General features: G+C 41.6%; 1 protein-coding gene across 1 annotated transcript in view; it reads left to right on the top strand.

Annotated features, from left to right (window-relative positions):
• ryr2a (ryanodine receptor 2a (cardiac)) overlaps positions 1-22,273 on the top strand; it is a 311,203-nt gene that overhangs the window by 212,990 nt on the left and 75,940 nt on the right. Inside the window, exons 70-82 of the mRNA XM_026177557.2 lie at positions 9,984-10,114; positions 10,736-10,863; positions 11,093-11,285; positions 13,265-13,347; positions 13,645-13,802; positions 13,955-14,042; positions 17,924-18,016; positions 18,162-18,332; positions 18,820-18,879; positions 20,094-20,228; positions 20,437-20,549; positions 20,805-20,901; positions 21,048-21,160. Coding sequence (XP_026033342.2) covers positions 9,984-10,114; positions 10,736-10,863; positions 11,093-11,285; positions 13,265-13,347; positions 13,645-13,802; positions 13,955-14,042; positions 17,924-18,016; positions 18,162-18,332; positions 18,820-18,879; positions 20,094-20,228; positions 20,437-20,549; positions 20,805-20,901; positions 21,048-21,160 — 1,563 coding nt within the window. The remainder of the gene's footprint in view (positions 1-9,983; positions 10,115-10,735; positions 10,864-11,092; positions 11,286-13,264; positions 13,348-13,644; positions 13,803-13,954; positions 14,043-17,923; positions 18,017-18,161; positions 18,333-18,819; positions 18,880-20,093; positions 20,229-20,436; positions 20,550-20,804; positions 20,902-21,047; positions 21,161-22,273) is intronic.

The following is a 22,273-nucleotide window of genomic DNA, read 5'->3' as shown; positions in this document are numbered from 1 at the left end:
CCTTTTGTTCCTGGAGAAGGTTTTTAACTGAGAGCCATGCTGGGCTCAGACTCTGCTGACCGTCTGTCCCGCGGTCATGCAGGGACTTCATCAAGCTTGTCTGTTCTTTGTGTGTTTGATTAAAGAACGTTAGCTACCGCTCGTCTGCAGCTTTATTTGAATGGAAAACTTCCACAGCAGGCAAAAAAAAGCTTTTTGCTAAAAAAAAGATTCAGAGCAGAAGTTTTTTGCACTGCATTTTAAAATGAAAACATATTGCATTTATTTACAATTAAAGACACAGAGCAGAAAGTGTGTTACTGTTTTACATCCACAGACACACAAGAAAAGAAGCAGGCAACATGAGGTCAAGTTATGGCAATTTTATTTGTGTGTTTCAGTACATGTATTTAGATTAGAGTTTTTAAAAAACAAGCAAACGTCCCAAGAAGAAGGATGGGGAGAAAGAAAGGTGGAGAGAGGAGGAAGAAACTATTGAGATGCTGCTGGGTCAGTTCTTCCTCAGCAGGCTGCTCCAGAATCCCCTCCTGTCCTCGCCTTGCTTTTCTTTTGCCTTCAGTTCGTTTAAGGTTTTGTTGAGCTGCTCCTCGGCATCTTTAAATGTTTCTTTCAGCTGCTGTTTGGCCAGTTTCCCTTTGTGTTTGAGGAGCTCTTTAGCTTCCTTTTTGTGCTTTCGTAGTTCTTTCAGTGCGTCTTTGCAGTCTTTCTTGGTCACCGTCATTTCTTTCTTGAATACCTTCACCTCAATTTTCTCTTCTGCGAGTTCTTCTTGCACTTTCATCAGTTCCTTCTTCATGTTTTCAGTGTGACTCTTTGTATCTTCCATTTCTTTCTTTGCTTCCTGTATTTTAATTTTCTCTTCCTCCAACACTTTTTGAGCTTCCAACAATTCTTTCTTCATATTTTCAATCTCATTTTCTGCCTCGTGTTTACGTCTTTTCTCCTCTTCAAGTTGTTGCTTCACATGCAGTAATTCCTTTCTTAGTGTTTCAGCTTCAGCCGTTACATTTGCAGCTTCTTGAGTTGCCAACTGCATTTTCCTTCTTTCCTCTTCAAAATCTTCCTGCACCTCCTGTAATTCCTGCATCACATTTCCTGCCTCCTTCTTTGCAGTTTGATATTTATTGTTGGCTTCTTGTGCTGTGCTTTTCTCTTCCTCCAATGCTTTTTGAGCTTCCAACAGTTCTTTCTTCATCTTTTCATTCTCCTTTTCTGCCTGTTGTTTTCCCATCTTCTCTCCTTTAAGTTTGAGGCCCACATGCAGTAATTCCTGCAATACTACATGAGTTTCAAACTGTGAATTTTTAGCTTCTCCTCTTGATTTTTCTGCCTCTTCTTTTAATTTGACATTTTCAGCCTGTATCATTTGAAATTTAAAATGAATCAGCCGTACTGTAATGCATGGTGAAGCACTCGCCGATCCTCTTCTCGTTCTCCCCTGATTCATTTTGGCCTTTTAAACAAAGGAACCAACGTTTTGTAGAGGAGTGAAGTGAAGTTTTTGTTGTTTTCTTCGTCAACTGTCGTTTGTCCTGCACAGAGATGCTGCTGTAGATGTGTCTCTAGCTGTGTCTGGATACAATGAAACATGCTGGAACTAAGTGCTTGTGTTGCACAGTTCTACTGAACATTCCATTTCATGCATGCTCCGCCCACATGGTCAGGAATGTCAGGTGCTGCATCACCAAATGTTGCTCCCGTTGCCTAGCAATAACAGCTGTTTACTTTTGGGGTCTGGTTCATTATTTAATAAAGAAAACATGTCCAAGTATTGGGTGCTGAGGCTCAGCGCATATTCTAGCCTGCTGTGTGGGTGGGCAGCTAGAAATCACTGGTGGGCAACATGAGTGAGGAGAAAACTGGAGCAGCCAAGCAGCTGGTTTGAGTCTCTGTTCAGATGCTGGTGTCTCCTCTCTCTGAGATGTCTGCAAACTGTCCCAGATAAAACAATAAGGATAATAAACAAACACGTCATCATCATCATCATCAACTTTATTTATAAAGCACTTTAAAACAACCACAGCTGACACAAAGTGCTGTACATAGGAACTATATAATAAAATGACATAAGAAATAAATACAAGCCAAATAAAAGAAAAAGTAAAATAATTAATAAAATAACTAATTTCATTACAAGAGAAAACTATGTCTCACTGAGGTTAAAAGCCAAAGAATAAAAGTGGGTTTTAAGACGTGATTTAAAAGTGGAGAGTGAAGGGGCCTCTCTAACGTGCAAGGGCAAATTAGAAAAGGCCCTGTCCCCTCTGAGCTTCCTCCTGGATCTCACCGAAAACTCTCTTTTCTTTTCATAAAAATGTACAAAGGTTCGCAGCCGAGTGTGAAGCAGCGGGAATGAGGATCAGCACCCCCAAATCTGAGGCCGTGGTTCTCAGCCGGAAAAGGGTGCTGTGTTCACTCTTTTCCGGGTGTTCACTCTTTTCCGGGTCGGAACTCATCCCCGACCCAGATGAGTGGAGGAGTTCAAGTATCTCGGGGTCTTGTTCGCGAGTGATTGGAGAAGGGAGCTGGAGATCGACAGACGGATTGGCGGTGCAGCCGCAGTGATGCGGACGCTGCACCGGTCCATCATGGTGAAGAGGGAGCTTAGTGTAAAGCGAAGCTCTCAATTTACCGGTCGATCTACGTCCCTACCCTCACCTATGGCCACGAGCTGTGGGTAGTGACCGAAAAAACGAGATCGCGGATACAAGCGGCGGAAATGAACCGGTTTTTACTTGCTAGCAAGGGAGGCTGGTCGGAACCAGGCTCTTGGAGCTGAATGCTCCTCACCTGTCTCCTAGCCAGCTTCAAAGAAACAGCCTTCCCTGCTGACTTACAAATTTAAGTAACACAATGACAACATTTAACAATTTGACTCCAACACTTACAGGGAGTGCAGAATTATTAGGCAAGTTGTATTTTTGAGGAATAATTTTATTATTGAACAACAACCATGTTCTCAATGAACCCAAAAAACTCATTAATATCAAAGCTGAATGTTTTTGGAAGTAGTTTTTAGTTTGTTTTTAGTTTGAGCTATTTTAGGGGGATATCTGTGTGTGCAGGTGACTATTACTGTGCAGAATTATTAGGCAACTTAACAAAAAACAAATATATACCCATTTCAATGATTTATTTCTACCAGTGGCACCAATATAACATCTCCACATTCACAAATATACATTTCTGACATTCAAAAACAAAAACAAATCAGCGACCAATATAGCCACCTTTCTTTGCAAGGACACTCAAAAGCCTGCCATCCATGGATTCTGTCAGTGTTTTGATCTGTTCACCATCAACATTGCGTGCAGCAGCAACCACAGCCTCCCACACACTGTTCAGAGAGGTGTACTGTTTTCCCTCCTTGTAAATCTCACATTTGATGATGGACCACAGGTTCTCAATGGGGTTCAGATCAGGTGAACAAGGAGGCCATGTCATTAGTTTTTCTTCTTTTATACCCTTTCTTGCCAGCCACGCTGTGGAGTACTTGGACGCGTGTGATGGAGCATTGTCCTGCATGAAAATCATGTTTTTCTTGAAGGATGCAGACTTCTTCCTGTACCACTGCTTGAAGAAGGTGTCTTCCAGAAACTGGCAGTAGGACTGGGAGTTGAGCTTGACTCCATCCTCAACCCGAAAAGGCCCCACAAGCTCATCTTTGATGATACCAGCCCAAACCAGTACTCCACCTCCACCTTGCTGGCGTCTGAGTGGGACTGGAGCTCTCTGCCCTTTACCAATCCAGCCACGGGCCCATCCATCTGGCCCATCAAGACTCACTCTCATTTCATCAGTCCATAAAACCTTAGAAAAACCAGTCTTGAGATATTTCTTGGCCCAGTCTTGACGTTTCAGCTTGTGTGTCTTGTTCAGTGGTGGTCGTCTTTCAGCCTTTCTTACCTTGGCCATGTCTCTGAGTATTGCACACCTTGTGCTTTTGGGCACTCCAGTGATGTTGCAGCTCTGAAATATGGCCAAACTGGTGGCAAGTGGCATCTTGGCAGCTGCACGCTTGACTTTTCTCAGTTCATGGGCAGTTATTTTGCGCCTTGGTTTTTCCACACGCTTCTTGCGACCCTGTTGACTATTTTGAATGAAACGCTTGATTGTTCGATGATCACGCTTCAGAAGCTTTGCAATTTTGAGACTGCTGCATCCCTCTGCAAGATATCTCACTATTTTTGACTTTTCTGAGCCTGTCAAGTCCTTCTTTTGACCCATTTTGCCAAAGGAAAGGACGTTGCCTAATAATTATGCACACCTGATATAGGGTGTTGATGTCATTAGACCACACCCCTTCTCATTACAGAGATGCACATCACCTAATATGCTTAATTGGTAGTAGGCTTTCGCGCCTATACAGCTTGGAGTAAGACAACATGCATGAAGAGGATGATGTGGACAAAATACTCATTTGCCTAATAATTCTGCACTCCCTGTAGTAAAGTGACAAATGAAAATGCATCTGTTACTCAGACAACTCAGATCTGTAATGTTTCACATTCATTATAATGTTGTTGAGGTGACAGTGAGTTCAGGATTTTGCAGAAAACGTCAGTAGACCAGCTGATCTCATGTTTGTTTACTTCCTGTTTATGTGATTTTTTCCCTTAGCAAATTCTAAGTGCTTCTTTTAATCACATTATTTTATTGTATGATACCTTGGTGCCACTGGATTTTAACATGTCTCACACTCATACAGTAAGACAAATGGTGGGGGTGTAGTAAGGAAGTTGGGGGAAGCAGACAGCTCCACAGGAAGAGTCTTTTGTGTCTTCGAGGACTCTGGGAGGCAGCAAGGGAGTGTGAAGCTTAAGGTGTGAAACAGCTGTGTGCTGCCTTTTGTTCCTGGAGAAGGTTTTTAACTGAGAGCCATGCTGGGCTCAGACTCTGCTGACCGTCTGTCCCGCGGTCATGCAGGGACTTCATCAAGCTTGTCTGTTCTTTGTGTGTTTGATTAAAGAACGTTAGCTACCGCTCGTCTGCAGCTTTATTTGAATGGAAAACTTCCACAGCAGGCAAAAAAAAGCTTTTTGCTAAAAAAAAGATTCAGAGCAGAAGTTTTTTGCACTGCATTTTAAAATGAAAACATATTGCATTTATTTACAATTAAAGACACAGAGCAGAAAGTGTGTTACTGTTTTACATCCACAGACACACAAGAAAAGAAGCAGGCAACATGAGGTCAAGTTATGGCAATTTTATTTGTGTGTTTCAGTACATGTATTTAGATTAGAGTTTTTAAAAAACAAGCAAACGTCCCAAGAAGAAGGATGGGGAGAAAGAAAGGTGGAGAGAGGAGGAAGAAACTATTGAGATGCTGCTGGGTCAGTTCTTCCTCAGCAGGCTGCTCCAGAATCCCCTCCTGTCCTCGCCTTGCTTTTCTTTTGCCTTCAGTTCGTTTAAGGTTTTGTTGAGCTGCTCCTCGGCATCTTTAAATGTTTCTTTCAGCTGCTGTTTGGCCAGTTTCCCTTTGTGTTTGAGGAGCTCTTTAGCTTCCTTTTTGTGCTTTTCGTAGTTCTTTCATTTCTTTCTTTCTTTGCAGTCTTTCTTGGTCACCGTCATTTCTTTCTTGAATACCTTCACCTCAATTTTCTCTTCTGCGAGTTCTTCTTGCACTTTCATCAGTTCCTTCTTCATGTTTTCAGTGTGACTCTTTGTATCTTCCATTTCTTTCTTTGCTTCCTGTATTTTAATTTTCTCTTCCTCCAACACTTTTTGAGCTTCCAACAATTCTTTCTTCATATTTTCAATCTCATTTTCTGCCTCGTGTTTACGTCTTTTCTCCTCTTCAAGTTGTTGCTTCACATGCAGTAATTCCTTTCTTAGTGTTTCAGCTTCAGCCGTTACATTTGCAGCTTCTTGAGTTGCCAACTGCATTTTCCTTCTTTCCTCTTCAAAATCTTCCTGCACCTCCTGTAATTCCTGCATCACATTTCCTGCCTCCTTCTTTGCAGTTTGATATTTATTGTTGGCTTCTTGTGCTGTGCTTTTCTCTTCCTCCAATGCTTTTTGAGCTTCCAACAGTTCTTTCTTCATCTTTTCATTCTCCTTTTCTGCCTGTTGTTTTCCCATCTTCTCTCCTTTAAGTTTGAGGCCCACATGCAGTAATTCCTGCAATACTACATGAGTTTCAAACTGTGAATTTTTAGCTTCTCCTCTTGATTTTTCTGCCTCTTCTTTTAATTTGACATTTTCAGCCTGTATCATTTGAAATTTAAAATGAATCAGCCGTACTGTAATGCATGGTGAAGCACTCGCCGATCCTCTTCTCGTTCTCCCCTGATTCATTTTGGCCTTTTAAACAAAGGAACCAACGTTTTGTAGAGGAGTGAAGTGAAGTTTTTGTTGTTTTCTTCGTCAACTGTCGTTTGTCCTGCACAGAGATGCTGCTGTAGATGTGTCTCTAGCTGTGTCTGGATACAATGAAACATGCTGGAACTAAGTGCTTGTGTTGCACAGTTCTACTGAACATTCCATTTCATGCATGCTCCGCCCACATGGTCAGGAATGTCAGGTGCTGCATCACCAAATGTTGCTCCCGTTGCCTAGCAATAACAGCTGTTTACTTTTGGGGTCTGGTTCATTATTTAATAAAGAAAACATGTCCAAGTATTGGGTGCTGAGGCTCAGCGCATATTCTAGCCTGCTGTGTGGGTGGGCAGCTAGAAATCACTGGTGGGCAACATGAGTGAGGAGAAAACTGGAGCAGCCAAGCAGCTGGTTTGAGTCTCTGTTCAGATGCTGGTGTCTCCTCTCTCTGAGATGTCTGCAAACTGTCCCAGATAAAACAATAAGGATAATAAACAAACACGTCATCATCATCATCATCAACTTTATTTATAAAGCACTTTAAAACAACCACAGCTGACACAAAGTGCTGTACATAGGAACTATATAATAAAATGACATAAGAAATAAATACAAGCCAAATAAAAGAAAAAGTAAAATAATTAATAAAATAACTAATTTCATTACAAGAGAAAACTATGTCTCACTGAGGTTAAAAGCCAAAGAATAAAAGTGGGTTTTAAGACGTGATTTAAAAGTGGAGAGTGAAGGGGCCTCTCTAACGTGCAAGGGCAAATTAGAAAAGGCCCTGTCCCCTCTGAGCTTCCTCCTGGATCTCACCGAAAACTCTCTTTTCTTTTCATAAAAATGTACAAAGGTTCGCAGCCGAGTGTGAAGCAGCGGGAATGAGGATCAGCACCCCCAAATCTGAGGCCGTGGTTCTCAGCCGGAAAAGGGTGCTGTGTTCACTCTTTTCCGGGTGTTCACTCTTTTCCGGGTCGGAACTCATCCCCGACCCAGATGAGTGGAGGAGTTCAAGTATCTCGGGGTCTTGTTCGCGAGTGATTGGAGAAGGGAGCTGGAGATCGACAGACGGATTGGCGGTGCAGCCGCAGTGATGCGGACGCTGCACCGGTCCATCATGGTGAAGAGGGAGCTTAGTGTAAAGCGAAGCTCTCAATTTACCGGTCGATCTACGTCCCTACCCTCACCTATGGCCACGAGCTGTGGGTAGTGACCGAAAAAACGAGATCGCGGATACAAGCGGCGGAAATGAACCGGTTTTTACTTGCTAGCAAGGGAGGCTGGTCGGAACCAGGCTCTTGGAGCTGAATGCTCCTCACCTGTCTCCTAGCCAGCTTCAAAGAAACAGCCTTCCCTGCTGACTTACAAATTTAAGTAACACAATGACAACATTTAACAATTTGACTCCAACACTTACAGGGAGTGCAGAATTATTAGGCAAGTTGTATTTTTGAGGAATAATTTTATTATTGAACAACAACCATGTTCTCAATGAACCCAAAAAACTCATTAATATCAAAGCTGAATGTTTTTGGAAGTAGTTTTTAGTTTGTTTTTAGTTTGAGCTATTTTAGGGGGATATCTGTGTGTGCAGGTGACTATTACTGTGCAGAATTATTAGGCAACTTAACAAAAAACAAATATATACCCATTTCAATGATTTATTTCTACCAGTGACACCAATATAACATCTCCACATTCACAAATATACATTTCTGACATTCAAAAACAAAAACAAATCAGCGACCAATATAGCCACCTTTCTTTGCAAGGACACTCAAAAGCCTGCCATCCATGGATTCTGTCAGTGTTTTGATCTGTTCACCATCAACATTGCGTGCAGCAGCAACCACAGCCTCCCAGACACTGTTCAGAGAGGTGTACTGTTTTCCCTCCTTGTAAATCTCACATTTGATGATGGACCACAGGTTCTCAATGGGGTTCAGATCAGGTGAACAAGGAGGCCATGTCATTAGTTTTTCTTCTTTTATACCCTTTCTTGCCAGCCACGCTGTGGAGTACTTGGATGCGTGTGATGGAGCATTGTCCTGCATGAAAATCATGTTTTTCTTGAAGGATGCAGACTTCTTCCTGTACCACTGCTTGAAGAAGGTGTCTTCCAGAAACTGGCAGTAGGACTGGGAGTTGAGCTTGACTCCATCCTCAACCCGAAAAGGCCCCACAAGTTCATCTTTGATGATACCAGCCCAAACCAGTACTCCACCTCCACCTTGCTGGCGTCTGAGTCGGACTGGAGCTCTCTGCCCTTTACCAATCCAGCCACGGGCCCATCCATCTGGCCCATCAAGACTCACTCTCATTTCATCAGTCCATAAAACCTTAGAAAAACCAGTCTTGAGATATTTCTTGGCCCAGTCTTGACGTTTCAGCTTGTGTGTCTTGTTCAGTGGTGGTCGTCTTTCAGCCTTTCTTACCTTGGCCATGTCTCTGAGTATTGCACACCTTGTGCTTTTGGGCACTCCAGTGATGTTGCAGCTCTGAAATATGGCCAAACTGGTGGCAAGTGGCATCTTGGCAGCTGCACGCTTGACTTTTCTCAGTTCATGGGCAGTTATTTTGCGCCTTGGTTTTTCCACACGCTTCTTGCGACCCTGTTGACTATTTTGAATGAAACGCTTGATTGTTCAATGATCACGCTTCAGAAGCTTTGCAATTTTGAGACTGCTGCATCCCTCTGCAAGATATCTCACTATTTTTGACTTTTCTGAGCCTGTCAAGTCCTTCTTTTGACCCATTTTGCCAAAGGAAAGGACGTTGCCTAATAATTATGCACACCTGATATAGGGTGTTGATGTCATTAGACCACACCCCTTCTCATTACAGAGATGCACATCACCTAATATGCTTAATTGGTAGTAGGCTTTCGCGCCTATACAGCTTGGAGTAAGACAACATGCATGAAGAGGATGATGTGGACAAAATACTCATTTGCCTAATAATTCTGCACTCCCTGTATACTTACTGTATAATTATAGAAGTTATAGTATATTATATATAATCCTACCTGTGTGTTGGTTAATTACATAATCAGGTGGAGGCAGGGACCTCACAGTAGAAACATATTCTCATAAGTTTCTGTTTTAGTGTATTTTTAAACATCAAGAAGTCACAAGCATAAGGAGAACACTCCATGTTTAAAGAAGGAAGGTGTATTCATAGGAATGATTTATTATTGAGAGAGACATACGAACATCATTTTTTCACCCCCCAAAAAACACATGTTCAAAGCACAATATCAGCTTGATATCAGACAGAACTGCCACATGAAATTAAACAGAAGCTGTCAGTTGAATCATGATGAAGCTGTCCTTTATGAGTTGTGGACTCAAGCTGCTCTATATTTTTGGCCACCAGATGTCACCAAAGAGGACTGTGTTGACAAGCTTAGAGTAATGAACCGTTTTTCAATACGAGCTTCAGAAAGCTTCATTTGGCCATCTATATACAAAACAACTAATCTAGCCCACCAGACTTGACAGGTCCCAGTTTATAGCCAGCCCTATTGAGTCTTAAGCAAAAAAAAGAAAGAAAAAAAGTTGCTTTTACCATAATTAGATAACCTACTATGTTTTAAATCAATCACTGAGGTAGTAAAATAATTGTTTTTGACTATTATCATGAGCTCTCTGTTTCTTTTCCAGACAACGTCCAGCAATGGGAAAGTGTTTAGCAGCCTTCGCAGCAGCATTCCCTGTTGCCTTTCTTGAGCCTCACATGAACAAGTTTAACAGCTTTTCCATCTATAACAGCAAAGGAAGCAAAGACAGAGCAGGTGAGACATGTACATAAAGAAAATGATGGAACATACAAATCCGGAGGTAGCTGGACTTTCTTAGAGTGACGTTTCAGCGAGCACTGAGCATGTTTCTTTGAGCCTTTATATTTTACTAAAACTGGAACCATGAATACACATTACACTACATACCGCACCAACTAGCTTTTACTGTACATCTCAGAAACAAACAGAAATGTTTGTTGTGACCCTGCCGTCGTGTCACTCTTAACTGCTTACACGTTAACTCTTTGGTAAAACCAAAACATTACATAAAACATGTCTGGGCTGATTGAGGAAAGGGAGGAAGGTTTCAAGAAGTGTCTTAGTAAACTATGAAAAAACTGGAGTGTGCAGTATATACATGGTGTTTGTATCTCTTGGAGACACCTACTATAACAGGAAGTACCACAAAGTGGTTTGAATACTTTTGCAGCTGTCTGTCCTACATTTGTCTGACTAAGAGATTCTCCAGTTGTGTATTTCGAATAAAAAAACATTAATCCAAAGCTAAACGATGGCTGTGTGGTCTGAGAACTCATCAGTGTCAAAAATCACAAATCAAATCACATTATGTTTAATTTAATCTGTTTTCATTCCACTACTCTTTCCGCCTCTCAGCTCTAGGCCTTCCTGGGCAGGTTGGGGAGGTTTGTTCACTGATCCCCAATTTGGAGAAGTCTTTGGAGGAGATTGTAGAGCTAGCAGAGTCCGGCATGAAGTACACGCAGATGCCTCATGTTATGGAGGTAACTCTCTAATAATTAATAACTACAGCATCACCTTTGATATTCTTTCCTTAAGTTGCTTCATGTCATTGAAAAATTGGCCACGGAACCAAAATAAGTGGACATTTGTCCTGTAGTGAACACTTCAGAGCCGAAGATAAAAAGGTAAAAAAAGACATTGCTGATTAAACCCATCTGACTGTGAAGCTTTGCAAAGCTCATTATTTTTGCTTTGTTTCTACTGCTGTAGGTGGTCTTGCCGATGTTGTGCAGCTACATGTCTCACTGGTGGGAACATGGACCGGAAAGCGACCCAGACAAAGCCAACAACTGCTGCACCTCTGTGACCTCTGAATACATGAATACTCTGCTGGGAAACATTCTCAAGATCATCTACAACAACCTGGGAATAGATGAGGGCGCCTGGATGAAGAGACTGGCTGGTAAATGTTAACTCACTAATGCTGAACACTAAAATAAAATTCACTGATTCACAAGATTCATCAAACTCGCTCATCCATGTTTTTATGAGCCTGGCTTTGTGCACTGATGTGGGGTCACGTTGGACAGGGGCCGTCTCCAAAGATGGGAGCATGAAATTGTCCAATATGTCTTAATATGCTGAAGTATTAACAGCCGAACCCAATTGAAAAACAACCCCACAATATAATCCTCCCCCTCCACCAAACTTTATACTTGCCACAGTGCAGTCAGACAAGTACGGACTCAACAATTGCATTGCCAGAGAGATGTGATTCATCACTCCAGCAACACGTCTCTACTCCTCTAAAGTTCATGGGTGATATACTAGTCTGACACTTTGCATTGTGCTTGGTGATGTAAGACTGGGATGCAGATGCTCAGCCATGGAAACTATTCCATGAAGCTCTCTAGGCACTGTTCCTTAATGTTCTTGAACATGAAGACTAGAGGTCTGTAGCGATTGACCGATACTGTGACTTTATATGTCCAGCCACTTTGTGGTAGAGTTGAAGAGAGAGAATTTCATGAGTGGACTTGTTGAACAGTATCACAGTATGATGCTGGACTTCATTAAACTCCTAAGATCGACCCAGTGTTTGTAGAAGCAGTCTGCATGCCTAGCTGCTTGATTGGTATACACCTGAATTCAATGACTTGGAGGGAAGATTGAATACTTTTGGCAATTTAGTGTATGTTGGAGTTAAAACTGACTAGTGACTGCAACATAAATCTAAAACTAGTAGCTCTTCTTTTGTTTTTGTTTTCTTTTCATTCAGGGGAGTGATATACTTTAAAGCTCTGCAAAGAGAATGAAACATCACAGTGAAACTTGTGCTGCAGCTGCAGGGATGTGGATGCTGTATTGGTGGAAAGAGAGCTAAACGTAAAAGCGAAGCTCTTGATTTTAGAAGGAACGAGATTGCAGATGCAAGTGGTGGGAATAAGCTTTGTCTGAAGGGTGGCTTGCATCTCCCTTAGAGAGGAATTCAGGCTTTTCGGAGCGGCTCAGAGTAGAGCCGCTATTTCTCGACATCAAAAGGAGACAGTTGAGGTGGTTGTGCATCTGACAAGGATGGGTACCTCTTTGGTGAGGTATTCTGGGCATGTCCCACTGAGAGGAGGCCCCGGGGCAGAACCAGGACATGGTGAAGAGAGTTTATCTCTCGGCTGGCCTGGGAACGCCTTGTGTTTCCCCGGACAAGCTGGAGGAGGTGGCTGGGGAGAGGAAGGTCTGGGCTTCTCTGCTTAGGCTGCTGCCCCACAACCCGGCCCCAAGTAGCCGGGAGAAGATCGATGGATGGATGGATAGTTTATTTGCTAATGGAACATAATACTTGCAGCTCACAGTGATGCACAAGGCAAAAATAAAACAATATGACATGAGACATGAAATCTGGTTTGTGGAGGCAGGTTAGTTAGGTTTGGCGAAGTGTTCATTGTTTTAGGTGTGCAGGCCGAGGTATGTTTGTTTGTTTGTTTGTTTGTTTGTTTTTTCACATTTTTTAAACCAATGCACACACCTCATTAGAGGGTGCTCCAAATGCTGGGGATTGCCATTTAATTGTTTGATAAAACACTACAGCACTGGAGGAAACAATTATTTTAAAAGAAAAGAATTTGTGTAATGAGCCCCTTAAGTGTTTTGCAATTTAGGTTTCCTCTTTTAAAAAGAAAATATAGTCAGTAACAGCAGTTAGGAGGAGGACACAATGGAAGTTACATTTCACGCAAGAGGGTGTTTCATTTTCTCTCATTTTCCATTTTCTGCACATTTTCTGCAGTTAATAAATAAAAGCTCTCCTCAGGATCAGTTTACATAAGCATCCTCAAACTGATGTTACTTTCATTCTTTTTGCCTGCTGCTAATCATTATATGATATTCAAATGTACATACGTTCACATTTTGCGTTTTAACACCATCTCTGTTCATGTCCCCAAGTCTTCTCCCAGCCAATTATCAGCAAAGCCAAACCTCAGCTGTTAAAGACCCACTTCTTGCCCTTGATGGAGAAACTCAAAAAAGTAAGTCTCACCTTTATTATAATCTACTGCCTGGAAGTGGTGCAACTCATTTAACAGAATATAAAACTAGGTCACACCCACTGCTTGCCCTTTCTAACACTTTCTTGTAATTTTTTTTGATGTTTTTAAATGAAATTGAATTACCTATATATATTTCTTAACTAAATATTTATTAGTATGTTTTTAAAATGGAGAAAGTGCACTATGCGAACACTCCTACTACTTAATAAAATAGTCACAAAGATTAAAGCACACAGTGCTGCTTAATATAGAAAAATCTATTACTGTATTCTTTAGAAAGCAGCTGTTGTGCTGATGGATGAAGAACATAGCAAGGCGGAGGGGAGGGGTGAGATGTCAGAGACAGAGCTCCTCATCATGGACCAATTTACTATCCTGGTCAGAGACCTGTATGCCTTCTACCCTCTCCTCATACGATTCGTTGACTACAACAGGTACAGTGTTGTGACTGAACAAGTGACCTTCAGCTCATTGAGTGGAGTGAATTTACACCATCTGATACAGAAGCTTAGTCACTAAGATGAAGCTGCAGTTTTGGAAAAAGAATGATTGGTTTCAGCATGTAACTGTTTTGATATACTGACAGGGCCAGATGGCTTAAAGAGTCCAATCCAGAGGCAGAGGAGCTGTTCCGAATGGTGGCTGAGGTTTTTATCTTCTGGGCCAAGTCTCACGTAAGAAAATTACTGCAACATAACTATCCATCCCATAGGGCAGGTTTGGGGACCTGGGCCAACACACCTGAATCAGCTCACTAGTTCATTGCTGGGACTCTGGAGAACTTCAATACATGTTGAGGAGGTCATTTAGCCATTTAAACCAGCTGTGTTGGATCACGGACACATCTAAAAGCTGCAGGACACCGGCCCTCGAGGCCTGGAGTTAGACACCCCTGCCACAGGGCGCCAATCTGACACAGGGCTAACACAGCGAGTAGACAATCATTCACACTCACATTCACACCTGTGAGCAGTTTAGAATCACCAGGTAACTTAAACCCACTAACTGCATGTCTTTGTACTGTGGGAGGAAACCAGAGTATGCAAACATAGGAAGGCAACAGTGCTAACCACCGGGCTGCCCATAAAAACATAACTGAAAATGTCCCTAAGAGGGTCAGCTGGGATTGATCTTTATATCGCTGATTTATTAAACCTGAAATAACTAATATTACATTTTCAAGATTAAACAGAAGAGAAGAGCAGCTATCTGTCTATTGACATTGCAGTTAAGCATTTACCACAATCTGTCAAAATTGAAGAAAACTAAGATAGCAGTCTTTGCTTTGGCTTTTTCTTAGTAAAGCTGCGCAGTAAACCATAACAGTCGATGCAAATGTAAGAGGAATTATTTTTCTACATGTTGACTCGTGGACGGGAGGTTTGTTATAATGTGAAACGTTTAGGTGAATATACTGATTGCAGATAAGCTACCCATGAGCACTTTGATGAAAGTGGACTTCTGACTATGGTGGACAAAGATGGCATCATGGATACTGTGGCCAAACAGGCGGCCAATTAAAGTGGCCAACATACCTTTTTTCATTTGCTTATTTATCACATGTAAACTTCAGGCACATTTTGATGAAACCTAAAATACAGTACAATGCAAAACACTACAGTACAATAAATAGTTATTTTCAATGGTGTGATACTTGTTTAGTTCCTTTCTACTCAGTTCAGCACTCAAAGTGCTTTCTATTATACAATACAGTATAGCCCAGTACAATAGAATACAGTACCATGGATAATGGATCAATATAATACAGCACAATCTAACAAAATGCAGTACAGTACTAGACTTACTCAGCGGTACCTTCTGAAGCCAATGACTCTGATCTCTTTAGTATTATTTACAATCAGAAGTAGAAGATTTCTTCAAGATTCTACAAATTATATATATGTGTTCTGTGCGCCTCCTCCTGCCAACAGCAATTATCCGAATATTTATGATGACTGTATGACCCGGAGTTGTACTGAAAGTCCGAGGTATACAAGGTGAGCAGGAATGTTGGCAGCATAATTCCTTGCGGAGCTCCTGCACTGCACAACACCATATTAGACTGAGCACTGCCAGTCTCACATACTGTGGCCTGTCTGTGAGGTGTTCAGTAATCCATGAGGACATGTTTACTGACATTTCCTGTAGTTTCGCCCTCAATAGGAGTGGCTGGATGATGTTAAATGCATTTGAGAAATCAAAACAGGTGATCCTTACCTTAAATCAGTGTATCAGTCAGTTGTCCCATTACTTTTGAGTCTCTGAAAATTAGGACTAGTGGATCAAATTTGATGTAATTCCTAAAAATGTGTATTAATTTGCAATAATTTGATTAACCATTGAATTAAAGCTGAGGCTCGGTGGCCTCAGAATCTCATCTCTGCTTTTCACGGATGATGTGGTTCTGTTGGCTTCATCGGGTGGGGGCCTCCAGCTCGCACTGGAACGGTTCGCACCCGAGTGTGAAGCAGCGGGAATGAGGATCAGCACCTCCAAATCTGAGGCCGTGGTTCTCAGCCGGAAAAGGGTGGAGTGCCCACTCCGGGTCGGGGATGAGTTCCTGCCCCAAGTGGAGGAGTTCAAGTATCTCGGGGTCTTGTTCACGAGTGATGGGAGAAGGAAACCGGAGATCGACAGACGGATTGGTGTGGCGGCTGCAGTAATGCAGACGCTGCACCGGTCCGTCGTGGTGAAGAGGGAGCTGAGTGTAAAAGCGAAGCTCTCAATTTACCGGTCGATCTACGTCCCTACCCTCACCTATGGTCACGAGCTGTGGGCAGTGACCGAAAGAACGAGATTGCGGATACAAGCGGCAGAAATGAGCTTCCTCCGAAGGGTGGCTGGCCTCTCCCTTAGAGATAGGGTGAGAAGTTCGGCCATCCGGGAGGGGCTCAGAGTAGAGCCGCTGCTGCTCCACATCGAAAGGAGCCAGCTGAGGTGGTTCGGGCCTCTGACAAGGATGCCCCCTGGGCGCCTCCTGGGTGAGGTGTTCCAGGCATGTCCCAGTGGGAGGAGGCCCCGGGGCAGACCCAGGACACGCTGGAGAGATTATATCTCTCAGCTGGCCTGGGAACGCCTTGGTGTTCCCCCGGATAAGCTGGAGGAGGTGGCTGGGGAGAGGGAGGGCTGGGCCTCTTTGCTTAGGCTGCTGCCCCCGCGACCCGGCCTCGGATAAAGCGGATGAAGATGGATGGATGGATGGATTAAAGCTGAAAGTCTTCACTTCAATTAGATCTTGACTGTAAAATCCAGTTTGGTGGAGAAAAATGACAAAAGATGCTTAACTGTACACCATCAATCGTGATCTATGTGTTCTTCAGTTTAAAAACAACTAATGGAGAGTTTACCTGAAAATATGAGTAATGCGTTAAAAGCTTAACCTAACTTATTGTTAGACTAAAGCATTTAGCAGTGATTTTATACTTTTATTAAAGTTTCCAGGAAAAACACCATCAAAGCTACTTCTATCCTAATTCACTGCATAGAAAGCTATATAATGCACTATATTACTGCTGCTGGCATCTGACATCAGTAGATTCACATTATAAATTAGGAAGTGCGTCATCAATGACAGGAGCTCACTTGAAAACAAGGATGGAAAATGCCCTTCATGTAATTAAATATATAAATGTTGCTGTCTGCAAGTTGCAAGCATAGCTCACATGGTGGGGTTTTTTCTTTTGATCTTTGGGCTGAAGGAAAGACTATACTCGGTGTATAAATGCTCAATCAACAATCTTTTATTCCATACAATTCAACACTTTGTGAGCATAAACCATCCGGATGGGGAGACATGCATGCAGAGGGTCACAGCAAAATCTCAAAATGATGGAGCGTTACTCAAACTCTTATAGCCTCTGGTGGCCCCCACCTAGTCGTAAAAACCTAAACATACCTACTTTCTAACTCTCAGTGAGCCTGAGTTATGATCTTGGCTCCCTGTTTTTCTGCTTCCAACAAAGGTGGGGGTGGAGCTGAATGTGCTCTGTGCTCTCTGCACACAATATTCTCTTCTTAACTCAGCAGTATGAAATGTCATAAAACAGTGTAACTCATTCACAGTAAATCACAGGATAGGATAATACGAACCTATCTAACAAATCTAATGATTTTCACATTCTTTTAATTCAGAAGTATAATGCAAACGAAAACTACATACTGATTATACTCTCTATAATAAGAAGTATGGTGTGGCTTACAGCAGTATCATGATTCACTCATTTCGATTACAGCCATAGGATAACACATGATAGCATAATAATCTCACAGTATTCACACCCACGAATACCTTGTTAGACCCATGAATTTTTTCATACCTTGACTCAAGGTTACTCACATGGTTAACAGTGGGTCACTGACCCCAGGACCACAATGCCAATAGGTATTAAATACCTGGGACTCTCATCAGTTGTTTTAGAACTGAAGAAGCCTCTTACTGAGAAGTAAAATGTCTTTACAAACCAAAAATATTGTCCAGTTGCCTTCTTTTCAAAGACAGTACAACACATAATACAACTGTGCTTTAATTTAAGGAAGTCCTGTTTTCTGTCTACAGAACTTCAAGAGAGAAGAGCAGAACTTTGTGGTCCAGAATGAAATTAACAACATGTCCTTCCTTATCACTGACACCAAGTGCAAGATGTCAAAGGTACAGACGCATAGATGCTGGACACATTTGAGGACGTGCATACCAGTGACCTTATTTTAAAATTAAATTAAATTGATTAATTAAAACTACTTAATAGGCCTAACACTGTAAAGCGGTGCCTGTTTAATGTTTGACTTTGCCACAGGGAATAGTTTCAGACCAGGAGAGGAAGAAGATGAAGAGAAAAGGTGATCGATACTCGATGCAGACAAGTTTGATTGTTGCTACTCTAAAGCGCCTGCTGCCCGTGGGACTCAACATTTGTGCTCCAGGAGAACAAGAGCTTATCGCACTGGCTAAGAACCGCTTCACTCAGGTAGCATAGTAGTGCTAATAGATTACAGAAAGAACTGTTTCATTATAAAAATAGATATGATTCATTTAACTGTTTCTGTGTATTTCAATTCAATTTAGTTCATTTCATTTCAATTTTATTTATGTAGCACCAAATCACAATGACTGCCTAAAGGCACTTTATACTGTAATGACCCTACAATGATACAAAGAAAACAGATAAAACCCCAACAATCATACGACCCCCCTTTAAACAAGCGCTTTGGTGCCAGTGGGAAGGAAAAACCTGACTGGTTGGGGTGAGGCATATGACAATAACAATAAATTATTTGCAGTATTGCTATTCCTGAGGTAAACCTTTAGTAACAGCAAAATAACTCTGCGTTAGCTTTTTCAGCTAAAAAGTAAAATTTTGCATGAAGGCTAATTTACTGAATAAATATCTTTTATAGCATTTTGTAGGTCACAGAATACCTGTTGTTTGATCGAAGTTAATAATTCTTTTGCAGAAAGACACAGAGGACGAAGTTCGAGAGGTCATCAGGAACAACCTACATTTACAAGGAAAGGTAAAAGAATCAGGCTTGTGACTGACACAAGTTACTTAAAGTGTACTTACACATTATGCCTCTGGTCTTCGATTGTGCCATGGTGTCAGGTTGTTGTCAGTTTATCTTATTCTTGTGGAAGTAATATCAAAGGACTGGTTTAAGAGAAATTCTTCAAATCTGGCACAAACATCTACTTTGACACAAGGATGAAGTGATTTGATTTTGATGGTCGGTGTCATAAAATTTAGAGTCAAGTATTCAGATTCAGTTTAAATTTCACACAAATCTAGAGTAACCTAGATGAACTGATGAACCTTTATGTCCATAAGATAAATAAGGCTACTTCACAGTGATATCATAGGTTATCCGAAAGATATAGAATAGGAAATTCAATCTGTCAACAAGTGATTGAAGGAACTCTATCACTCCACATAGCCCCTATCCCACTAACATCACTAAACTCGTCTGTACAGGAGAGTTCAGGCTGTATCAAAAAGAATCATTCAATTTCAAAGTGCTTTAATTCTGCAGCCATTCACCGGGAACAACAGCAGTGGCTGCAGTGACTACAGTGAACTATGGGATGAAGTATTTCATTGATTATTCATAAACATTGAACATTTTGTATGTAAAACTTTATATTCAGCCATATATTTTAAATTTAGTGTAAGCTTAAAATACAGCCTTGTGAAAGTGTATGATTTATTTTTGATACACTGTATATTCCAGAGTCATATGAGAAGCCATCTGCTTGACAGCTAAAGCTTCACCCACACTGGGTCAGGAAACAGGACAATGATCCCAAACACACCAGCAGAAAAAGAACTGAATCTGAAGTTATAGAGCAATCTAGAGTGAGTGAAATACTGAACGTAGCAGGACCTTAAGAGTGCTGTGCGTAAATGAATGGCTTCAAACCTAAATCAACTGAAGCAACGTTATAAACAAGGCTGGGCCAAAATTCTTCCACACTGATTTTAAAGACTTATGAAGTCATGCAAAAAAACCCAACCAATTCAAGTTATTGCCAGCAAGGTAGTTATACAAGCTACTGAATCATGAGCTTTACATGCGCTCTTTCTGTGTTTTGGCTTTTGTTTTGTTAAAGTCGAGAGAGATGTAAACGAGTTGCTAGATGTTGGTTCGTACTATATATTTATATATTCACAAAGGTGCTTAACCTTGTGAATAGGCCAATAGCGTCATGCATTTCCTCTGTGTGTCTTACAAAGTCAGAGGACCCAGCAATTCGTTGGCAGATGGCCCTGTACAGAGACCTCCCAAACCACTATGAGGATACTACTGACCCAGAGAAGACTGTGGAGAGAATCCTGGATATTGGTCATGTCCTCTTCCACCTGGAGCAGGTCTATATATTCAAGTTTGAGTTGATTTTGCGCATTTTTGTGCCTACGTAGAGAGTATAGCTTTAAGGTACCCCACGGTCCTCTTAAACTAGCTGATTGGTCTTTATTAAAGCTGACCACATACTTCTCCAGGATAATATGGCTTCCAGATGGTAAGGTACACCAACTAAATATCCAGTTTACTGAGTGGTTCAGTTTGTGTCTTCAGGTGGAGCATCCTCAGCGCAGTAAGAAGGCTGTGTGGCACAAACTGCTTTCAAAACAGAGGAAGAGAGCTGTGGTCGCTTGCTTCAGGATGGCACCACTCTATAACTTGCCAAGGTATGTTCTCAAACACACACACACACACACACACACACACACACACACACACACACACACACACACACGTAAAATGAAGAAGAAATATTTAAAATTGTGCACTTTATTATTTTCCCACCCTCATCTACAGCCACACCTCGGGCTAGTGAGGAAAGATTGTGGATATATGTTGCACCTACAGTGCAGCCCTTTATAAGCAGCAGAAGATGGGTAGATAAACAGTTATTAGTCATCCATGTATCTCTCTCATACTAGGCACCGGGCTGTAAACTTGTTCCTGCAGGGCTATGAAAAGTCCTGGATCGAGACAGAGGAGCACTACTTTGAAGATAAACTCATAGAAGACCTCGCTGTAAGTTAATTTCATTTAAAAAAACAAAACAAGTGGAATTATTCTGACTACTCTGGAATTTGTACTTGTTTTGAAGGCAAATTGTGTGTTAATTTATTCAGTGTATAGCAGAGTTTTAGCACTTTGTGAATGTGTGTTGATTTCAGAAACCAGGTGAACAGGAGCCATCTGAGGAAGAGGAGGGGCAGAAACACAAACACATAGATCCCCTGCATCAGCTCATCCAGCTGTTCAGCAGAACAGCCCTAACAGAAAAATGGTGTGTAATTTTACACACTACCTGTTAAAAGTCCCTATTTTTCCAGTTATTTGTTGCAGTTCAAGTCATTACTCCCCATGCTGCTGCCATCCTTGTCCATAGTCTTATTACATCCCGTATTGATTACTGTAATTCCCTCCTATTTGGTCTCCCTAAAAGGTCCCTTCATAAACTCCAACTTCTTCAAAATTCTGCAGCTCGGGTCATAACTTGCACTCCATTAAGTGCTCATATTACCCCAGTTCTTCAGCAGCTTCACTGGTTGCCCGTAGAAGCCAGGATAAATTTTAAAATCTTACTTCTTGCATACAAGTGTGTCCATAAATCTGCTCCTGCATATTTGTGTGACCTGCTCCATATCACCGCTGTTTCCCGCCCTCTCAGATCATCATCTTACTGTTCCGTCCTCACACCTCATCACTGTGGGGAGCAGAGCTTTCAGTCGCTCTGCTCCTCGGCTCTGGAACTCTCTTCCTCCTGCACTAAGAAATATTGACTCCCTCTCCGTATTTAAGACACAGCTCAAAACACATCTGTTTAAACTGGCTTATTCGCTTTAATGCTGATTTTATCTGTTGTCACGCTCTGTTTTGTAATTTTAACTTATTTTATGTATTTTATGACTATTGTTCCTTTTATTAATTGTGTTTTTTGTAAGGTGACCTTGGGTTTCTGAAAGGCGCCCTCAAATAAAATGTATTATTATTATTATTATTATTATTAAAGTCCAATGAATAGCTTGAAATGGCACAAAGGTAAGTGGTGAGCTGCCAGAGGTTAGATTACCCAAAACTGAAAAATAATGTACATTTCAAAATTATACCAAAAGGCCTTTTTCAAGGACACAACATGGGTTAACAATTCAAAGCTGTTCTGCAGCAGTGAAGGTTGATCAAGCCTTGAAAGCTGGTGCTACTAATTCCTACAGGTGTTCCAACTTGGATTACTTCCAACCCCCTCTGTCTGCATAAAACAGTGTTGAACACACTGTGGTGCCATACCCTAGTGAGCATCAGCTGAACAGTACTGTACTGCAGAAAGTAGTGTGTTGCTACAAAAATGGTGAGAAAAAGACCATTAACAGTGGAAGAGAGAGAGACCATCATAACACTT

This window comes from Astatotilapia calliptera, chromosome 8 (genome assembly GCF_964374335.1).
Source record: "Astatotilapia calliptera chromosome 8, fAstCal68.1, whole genome shotgun sequence".
Taxonomy (NCBI): Eukaryota; Metazoa; Chordata; class Actinopteri; order Cichliformes; family Cichlidae; genus Astatotilapia; species Astatotilapia calliptera.
The sequence above is the reverse complement of the archived record's forward strand: the minus strand, read 5'-3'. Positions and strand labels throughout refer to the sequence as shown.